Raw genomic sequence first — 9,862 nt, forward strand, 5'->3', positions numbered from 1 at the left:
GCTACTTAATTACAAATAAGATAAAAGAAGTTTCATTTAGAATTATCCATCGTACATATCCAGTGAATAGTCTCTAAGTAATCATAGACATTGATTATAATTGTTCATTTAGTAAGCAACAACCTGAGTCCCTAGTTCACTTATTTTGGCAATGCATTTATTCTAATTTGCTTTGAAAAGATTTTTCCCTTTTTGTAATTGAGAATGTTGATAGATTTTTTTTTAAACTATGGGAAAATGTTTTGTTTGGTTTTGTTTATTATAAAACAGAGGCTTTACATAAAAACTAATTATATTATCTTAATCTTCTTGTCTTATTAACATTTTATATTTTATACATAAATGTACAATTGTCAAACTAAAAACCTTTTTTTTATATATATATATATTTTGCTTACTGAACTGCAGTATTTGAAAATATTTCTAACTCTTCTACAAAAAGGCTTTAAAAAAAACTTAAATTTGTAAATTATATAATCTTTTTCTTTATTGTGTGATGTAGCCCATCTGTTTTTCTTTTGTTTTTTGTTGTTTTCTTGTTTCAAAATGTTTTCTTTTTGTCTTTCCATTTTCCTTATAATGTACTGTGATTGATGCCCAAAAAAAAAAAAAAAAAAAAAAAAAAAACTTCACGACCCCCTTTAAATCATTCATTCATTTTTTTCTGATTAGGTCCTTTTATTAATCCGGGCTCACCAAAGCGGAATAAACCGCCAACTTATACAGCACATTTTTATGCAGCGGATGCCCTTATAGTTGCAACCCATCTCTGGGAAACAGCCACACACACTCATTCACACACATAAACTACAGACAATTTAGCCTACCCAATTCACCTGTACCACATGTCTTTGGACTGTGGGGGAAACCAGAGCACCCAGAGGAAACCAACGCAAACGCAGGGAGAACATACAAACTCCACACCGATACGCCAACTCACTCAGCCGAGGCTCGAACCAGTGACCTTCTTGCTGTGAGGCGACAGCACTACCTGCGCCACCCCCTTTTATATATTTTTTGTTTTACTTTATTGATTCTATGTGTAACTCTGTTGTGCTCTTTATACGATTAGTATATCCCAGCCATTGTTCTGTATATGTGGTCCATGCATAAATAACAGTTTAAATCTTAAAATGATACCATATTTATTTTAATAGGAATTTGTTTGCAATTTAATGCCCATGCTATGTAATTCTAATTATAGAAATGGTGGCTGGAATGGTTTACGAGTAAATAAGGTTCTTTTTCCTAAAATTATCTCCCCAACATCTTTAAAATGTATTTTATTTAATGTAAATATGATTAAGGGCAAAAAGATATAATACTATTAGAGACTGTAAAGTGTACGCAAGCGTATAATATTATTATTGCATAAAACTTTCCTCTACACATTATTTATATATTAAGTTGTATTGTCACTGTAATGAGCACTGGCACTGTTTTGATATATGGTCCGTATTGTCCCTAATTCTCATTTTGTTCTTGTTATCATTAATAACAAAAAACTAAAGACTCAGTATCAAGATTGTATTACAAAATATTGGATTAAATTTATTCAACATGTCCACACCACTTCACAAAAGTCGTTGTCAATCCCAGTTGTAATATCAACAAATAACTTTTATTTTGAAAACCTGTAAGTAATATTTGTGTATTTCATGTGAAATTTCAAATTAATTTTTAGACATAATGATAATAAAGACTGCACAGTCTATTGCGTAATGAGACATCTTTTAACATCAAGTTTCGAATCTTTATTTTTCCCTAAATTGTGTGTGTCCTTAATTAAAACTGAGTGGTTAAATGCAACTAAGTAAAACACAGTCTATTGTAAACAACATATTAAATTACTGATCATCTTTATTGGTATCTACCTCATAAAGTATAATCCAGACTTATGTTTTGTAGATGGACTTGTTTAGACCACACATCTGCTAACTCTTCAACACAGCTCCATACAGAATCTGCATTTAATTCCGTCACAATGCACTAATGTCTAGTAACTGAATGTAATAATTATTTCATATTTTAACGCTTATTTCCTTTATGAATAATAATAAAATAATTCAGAATCTATCTTATAAATCTATATATTTTTTCAACATAAAAACGTATTTAACAGCAAAATTTAAATATCTGCCCTGGGGAAAAAAGGTCAAACCATTAAACTAGTCTCCAATAAAGCCACAGTATAACCCTGCATGAATTACTTTACAGAGTTATTAATAAAAAGTCTGTTTCCTAGAATTTAAACCAAACCAGCACAATTCAAAAATTTTTTTTGGCTGCTTGTTTAAACTACTTATTTCAATATAAACTAAAATATCTCTTGAAATTTTCGGGGGGGCAACCTAATTGTTTTATGTTCAAACCACTTAAATTTAAGGTAACTTAATCGATTTGTGTTAGGACAACATGAATGCATTGTGTGGAACCATGCATTTTTTTTACAATGTACTTGTTTCTAGTGAATCTAAATAAATTGATTAGCAAGCTTAGTATCATTTAATTAGAACTGAATCTAAACTCTGCAGGTAATGCATGTAATGTTTTTTTTTTATTTAATGCCATGTAAGCAACCAAGGCTATTTTCATGGCAGGAATCTTTCAACAATAAATATACAATTTAAAAATCAACAAACAAAATAAAACATAAATTAAATAAGATTTTTTGTTTTAATACATGATAAAAATTCTAAAATCTTTTCTGGTTTCACTTTGTTAAAAATGTCCTTCAAAGAGTTTATTTCTTAAAAAAGGCTTCTGAAATCAGTAAAAGCAGGACAGTCCAGTAAAATGTGTTTTATAGTAAGAGGAGTTTTGCAGCACAAACACCGAGTAGGGTTTTCACCATGGAGCAAAAAACCATGCGTTATTCTCGTATGCCCAATACCACCTCTGGTAAAAACTACTTGATCAAATCGATTGTTAAAATGTCTTAAAATTCTGTGTGAAATTTCAGATTGGATTTCATGTAATTTATTGTTTTTTTAATGTAATGTTAAAATGTAAGCGCTGATAAAAGGTTTCATCTCTGATGGAGGAATTTAGCATTTGTTCACTAAACTCTGCAGGACAGTGGCCCTTCATGAAAAAGTTTGGTCTCTCCTGGAATAAATACTTCCAGACTGGCACTTCTAAAGTGGAAATAGCCATGCTAGATTTATACCCACTAAAAGCACAAAAAAGATGGCTGAAAAGTACTTCAGGTAAGTTATTCGACAGCTATAAACCCCCTCAAACACTGACATTTTTGCATTGTTTAATAAAAAGTAATCCACAAACTTTACAAGGCAAAGAAACTGACATATTTGCACAGCAGTGTTTCAATTTTTCAAAAGGTCAACAGTAAACTCCTGTATTCTTCTGAGGAAACGTCCACTTGAATTGGACATTCAATTGTGATGGCACAATGAGAAACAGGCTCTGCTCTCTCTTTTGTATGTTCATTCTGAATGCCGGCAACAAAACAACAGTCCACGAGAGTCTATTTGCTCAGTTGAGTTTCCTAATGACTGTGTTTATGTCCTCAGCTCTAGGTCCAGGATTTCCAACATCTTTCATTAGTCCAACTTTGTCCCTAGCAGCATGTCGTGGAACTGACAAACGGAATGGCCACAGGAAGTTGTTCACCACCCTGAAGTTCTTACCAGCAGAATAGATCTCATGGATGAGGTCCTCCAAACAAATGATGCCATATTTACCTTGAGAAACAATTACATTCATTTATAATGTCAACACTATAAGACAATCGTTTCATTCCAGAATGTATAAAGGCTTTATTTTGCTACTTTGTCTTTTAAAGTAACATGCAAATACCTGCTTAACATGTAAAGGGAGTAAGAGATTTCATTTTCCCAATTTTATTTATAAAAGACTGTAAAATATATAAAGTTCTTTATAAATAAATTTAAAGAAAGGAATATTATAAGTAGCCCAAAATCCCCAGCTCTGAATAAAATGTGTCTACCACATCAACAACATACCTAGATGCTGCTCTATGAGTGTGTTGTCGGTGAGAGGAATTTTTCTTTTATCAACCTTTCCCTGGCCTCTTTTCAAGATGAGCTCGCGCACTGATTTCAAGTTGGGATACCTGTTATGTAAGCAATCACAATAAATCAAGCAAGAGAAATTCAACAAAAGAAAGACAGAAAATGGTGCCAGCTAAGTCTTAAGGCTGGTATACACTACACAATTTTTAAAACTCTGGAACATGTCTTTTCCACCACAACAATTTCCACCAATAAAGAAGTGTGTCACAAATCGGTCATTATTTTACAGACTTATTCCTTTAACCAGACAAGCTAGCAAAACAGAATTGGCACATGGGTAGCATGTAGGGAGAGCAAAAGCAGCCATGGGCACCTAATCAGCGGCAATCCATCCATCTATTAATTAATATAATATTTACTTTACTTTCCATCTGCATGAAGACCCAATGCAACTCTCATGCTGTTTCCTTCAGCTTTATTTTAACTATTTACAACCAGGTCTGCAAGAGTCTGATACGTAGTGCATTCCAGCCTTTAGTTTTTAAATTAAAAACATTTCGCTATATATTTACTTACCCCCACGCAACATAAGGTTCCACAGTCTTAAGCATGTTTATTGAATGCTTGCTGACTTTGACAAAGGTGCCACTGAAGATCTTCCTGAGTCTCAGCATCTGAATAACGTTCATCACTTTAGGGCTCACACCTTTGATCCTACAATAAATGAAAAATCTAAATTAAACCCTAATAAAAACAAAGGTAATAAACCTTAAAGGATGGTTAATCCAAAAACAACTTAAGTCATCACATACTGTTATGTTATTTAAAACAAAACTTTTGATTGTCACAAAAAATGCATCTTGCATCATTTCATTAGTTACCCATACGTGCAGTCATGACGTAGATGCTCAGATGTAAACAACATCATGGATCGCACAATAATCAATTACTGAATATACTGTTCTGCATTTAAGACAAAAATTAGTCTAAGGTGCTAGATTATACAGAAAACTTGGTAAGTGTGAAAATATGTAATATTTAGTCAAACAGCTCTCTTCTGTTTAATTTGCTCACTTTTGTCGGTCTTTAGTACTCTTCAGTGCTTAAGTACAGGCCAAAACTTGACAAAAACTAATTTCAACAGCAGTAATCAGCAAAATATGCAAGTTTCATTCAGTGGCATTGTTTACGCTTTGCTTTCCAATATGGTCAACTGATGACGCATCGTGAAAATAACATGGAACATTGTTGGAAATAACATAAGGGCGAGTCAATTATGATGCAATTATATTTTTGGGTCAAATGTTTCTTTGAAGTTCTCCTATTATGCTCTTTTTATAAGATGTAACTTGAGTCTAAGGTGTCGTTGGATTGTGTAACCTTACTGGGCTTGCCTAGGGTGAAAATTACTCCCCTTTTGGACTAGAATCAAGGTGTTTGAGAGAGTCCAGAAAAATCATACCTGTAGTATAATTTGTGCTTTGTACATTTTCTCATGGTCAAACAGCCATATTAAACTCCAAAGAAAGTTAAAAGTGTAGCAGCATAATAGAACAGCTTCAATGTCAACGTGAATGAGGCATGAGTGTAAATTACTCTCTAATGCGGACAGCGAATGCCAGGCTGTTTTTGGCTGGTGGCATGGGTGGTGGAGGTCTCTTTTTGAGTCTGGCGAGCCTGGTCTCATCTCGATGCTTTCTCCTGCTGTTTTGCAAAAACTCCTCCAAGCGCTTAAACTTGAAGGGGATTCCTTTTTGGACCTGGTGAAATATTTAGTTTATTAGTTTGTTTTTGAAGTAATTATTGGACTATTAACACATAGAAGAATTCTTACCCTTTTCTTCTGCTGTAAAGCAAGTTTAGCTTGATTGGCTTTGATAGCCTGGTATGCCTTGCGTTTCTTGAGAAGATTCTCAGGAACAAGCTTGATCACTTTCTCAGTTCTGAACAAAAGATATCAATGTTTTAATACAAACTTTATAAGACCTTATACAATTCATTATCTGCATGGCTTCAATCTACTATTATTTTGTTTATGATGAGGTTAAATGTTTTATTTAAAGACAAATATAAAGATAAAACCTGTAAAGAGAATCAACAGACAATGCTCTTTAATTTAAAGGAATGGGCAGCAAGAAGTTGACTCAGTGATGTAACCACACTTATCTGTAAATTAACACTCTGTCTACTGATTTTACTTGTTAAACACAACAAAATATACATCACTGAACATAAAAGCTTTTGCTATTATTTTTATTGTTGCTTTTAATTAAAAAAAAGTCTCACAACTGTTAGCAAATGCTACGACAAATAAGCTAAAGCATGATAACTGACTATAAAACGGTAGCATCATTACATTCAATATGACTAGTATCCTTTTTTATTAAATTGAAGAATAATAACATCACTCACTGCATTGAATAAAAAAATACAAGAAGAAAAAATAAGAAAAACACACAAAACAACAAAAACTTTACAAAGCCTAAATAATTAAGAAAAAAATATTATCATGAGTTTTAAAAAACTTATTATTTCTATTATTATTATTAATAAGCTTAAGAGATTCAATATTGAAATAAATGTCAGCAAGGAAAGTATTAAATCTAGGTATTGCCTTTAGGAACTTTTGTGTCTACGACTAGTATCCTCACCACAGATAATTTTATCAAGAAATATCATTGATGTAGTTTTAATCAGTTTATTGAGACATAGTTGATTTTATATTCACAAATTCGTTATGTTTATCGATACATTGTTTACCTATTAAAATATTCGGTCTGAAATCGCATGCAAGTATGCCTTCAAAACAACATTAGCACTATTTGAGAGTTGTTGCCTGCTAATATGATTTCCCTGTTTTGAATCTGCAAAAAAAAAAATTTCCCAAGTTAATTTATTCAAAAGAAAGTCTGAATGTGCGAAAACAACCAAATTTACCCAGATTAAATTATCTGTTCGCATATCTTTGAGGCATCTCTGTATTTATTATTAGTGTTGGTTTACTTATTTTTTAATTTCTTTTAAAGCACTGTCCAAACACAAAATCATTAGCGTATGTCACCATATGTTTAAGTTGGTGGCATCGGTGCCACTGCTCTGAAATGTTAATCTGGAGCCCTGCCATCGAACTCCAAAACTACAAATAATTCCGTGACAGTACGTCCATTGTAAACATCTACACATGACAGAACAGCCAGACAGTCTTTAAGATCTAAAGTAAAATTACAACAAAAAAAAAACAATAGTAAAAACAACTTTCATGTTAGTTCAGGTAGACTAGAGTCGATCCATGTGAAAACAAACTTTAACTAATCACCCTCATCACATTGTGTCATCCGGATAAATTTTGTATCCAACAATCTATACACACTATATAGACGCTGAAAACGAAAAAAACTAGATAATAGTTTTGATCTTCATCACAGATTGATTAAGATTCGAAATAAGTAAAATACGCACCCTGGTTCTGCCATCGCGTTTGCTGTGACAAATTCCCGTCGCACAAAGATGACGTTTTGTTTTTTCCTTTTTTTGTGTAATACTGCCCCCTTTCGCTCCGGAGTGTCTATTACATTTCACTCACTGCCACTGATATCAGATAACTCACGTTCATCACCATGTGATTACTACTTCATCGACAATTTGCTTTACATTTCACACATAAGCTTTAAGAAGTTACGTGACAAACTAATGAAGTTTTCCCTTCTGCAGGCTGTCAATTCTTACATTTCTTAATTTAAATATGCATTATTAAGCATGTATGAAAACTAATAGCCTACACTATTAGTGCAGATTTTCCTAAATAACTTAACAAAAACAAACAAAAAAAAACTATTTCCTCAAGACAAACTTAAACGTTGTGTTGAAAAAGCCTGACCAATAGGTTTGAAGCTATTTTAAAGCTCAAAGTTTAAAAGGTTTCACGGTGGCACAGTGGGTATTACAATCGCCTGACAGCAAGATGGTTGCTGGAGTCTTGGCTGGGTCAGTTGGCAAGTCTGCGTGGAGTTCGCATGTTCTTCCCGTGTTCGTGTCGGTTTCCTCTACAATCAGACATGCGCTATAGGTGAATTGGGTAGGCTAAATTGACCATTGTGTACGTGTGTGAATGAGAGTGTGAGGGTGTTTCCCAGTGATGGGTTGCAGCTGTAAGGGCATCCGCTGCATTAAACATATGCTGGATAAGTTGGTGGTTCATTCCACTGTGGTGACCCCAGATTAATAAAGGGACAAAGCAGAGAATGAATGAATTTACAAGCAGTTTTACAGCTTAAAATTTTAAGGTTTTATATTTTATTAGCAGGAGAGATAGATGTTAATATGTTGTACCATATTACTACCATTACCGCCAGCCAGCCTGTTTATAAGTATGTTATGATATGTTTACATCATGTCATTAACAAAAACTGTGTTTTTACAGTTTTAACAAGGTGCTACGATATTGATATATGTTTGCTTGCTTGGTTTGGGACTTGTGGAGCTGTGCATCAAGAGATTTTCTCTTCATTGTTTGGACTTTCAGCAGTGAAAATTAATCGACACTGAACTGAACTAAACTGAACTTCAACTCTGAAAACTGGACTCACATAGTTTCAATTGACGAGAACTTCTATGTTAAGCTGCTTTGACATAATCTACACTGTAAAAGCGCTATAGAAATAAACATGAATTGAATATCATGTTTTGCAAGTTGGCATATTAATCACCCTGTAACTTGTTGCTAGCAAGTTTAGTGTTTCTAAAATCTTTAGCGTGTTCTTGCACATTGCTAACATTTTTTAACAAGTTGCTGACATGTTTTAGGATTCTCAATGGCATTGTCGCAAGTTTTATCATCTTATTCAGAAAACCAATTCTCTTAGAAAAGATATAGCAGCCTTATTTATTTCTAAGCTTAAAGACGCACAGTAAGTAAAAAGAACAATATGTAGGCTTTTAATTCATCTTTTTTTCTATAGCGCTTTTACAATGTAGATTGTGTCAAAGCAGCTAAACATAGAAGTTGTAGTAAATTGAGAGGCAGTTCTGTGTTTACAACCCCAACACAATGACATGTGTAATTAGGTTGAGTCTAATGGGGTTGAGTTTTTAAAACAAAGTGACCTCTGCTCCTCGTGGTTTAAAAGAGAAGGCCTGTATGGCAGCAATTAAACAAGAATATGTTATATTGTTTGAAAAAAAAAACAAAAAAAAAATCATATTCCATTTTAATTTTACGTTACGGGGTTGAATTGATAAGCTTGACCGTACCCTTCCTAACTATAATAAACATAAAAAATGTAAATAAATTAAAATACATCTTGCCTTCTTTTGCACCATGCTGTTAAAGAAAGTTATGTCACTTTCTGTCTGAGATGTCATTTAAGAGTGGAGTCTAAATTGGTATAGGTGGAGAATTGCTGGCGTGACGGGGTTGAGTTTATATTGAGGGACATAACTTTGTAGTCTGCTTTTTTATTTTAAAAAATCATATTTTTTTTATTTTATTTTTATTTATCAACAGAAAAGAACACAAATAAATAGTTTGAATTTTAAAAAAATGTAGACACTGTGTGCTTTTTATAATTTTATTTCTACATGCAATTGTAAAGAAATGACAAATAGCTTGGTTTGTGACAGAAATATTATATTTTTTATGCTAATAATGCTTTTAATGTACATTTTTGATTCATTATAATATACAAAGTAAATCAGTGAAAAATGCTTTTAAAATGTAATTTTAGTCAACAACCACTTTAAAAAAATATGGGGGAACTGAAATATTACTGAATGCCAGAATGACCCATAAGGTCTGGGGTGGTGTGGTGGCGCAGTGGGTAGCGATGTTGCCTCACAGCAAGACGGTCACTGCTTCGAGCCTTGGGTGG

General features: G+C 33.0%; 1 protein-coding gene across 1 annotated transcript; it reads right to left on the reverse strand.

Annotated features, from left to right (window-relative positions):
* Nucleotides 1-3,250: 3,250 nt before the first annotated feature.
* rpl7l1 (ribosomal protein L7-like 1) lies at nucleotides 3,251-7,498 on the reverse strand. The gene is given in 6 exon segments (NM_199590.1): nucleotides 3,251-3,704; nucleotides 3,987-4,096; nucleotides 4,572-4,709; nucleotides 5,592-5,755; nucleotides 5,830-5,938; nucleotides 7,455-7,498. Coding segments are annotated over 6 exon segments (744 nt in total). The 5' UTR covers nucleotides 7,469-7,498; the 3' UTR covers nucleotides 3,251-3,495.
* Nucleotides 7,499-9,862: the final 2,364 nt, after the last annotated feature.

The sequence above is a fragment of the Danio rerio genome, chromosome 20 (genome assembly GCF_049306965.1).
Source record: "Danio rerio strain Tuebingen ecotype United States chromosome 20, GRCz12tu, whole genome shotgun sequence".
Classification (NCBI taxonomy): domain Eukaryota; kingdom Metazoa; phylum Chordata; class Actinopteri; order Cypriniformes; family Danionidae; genus Danio; species Danio rerio.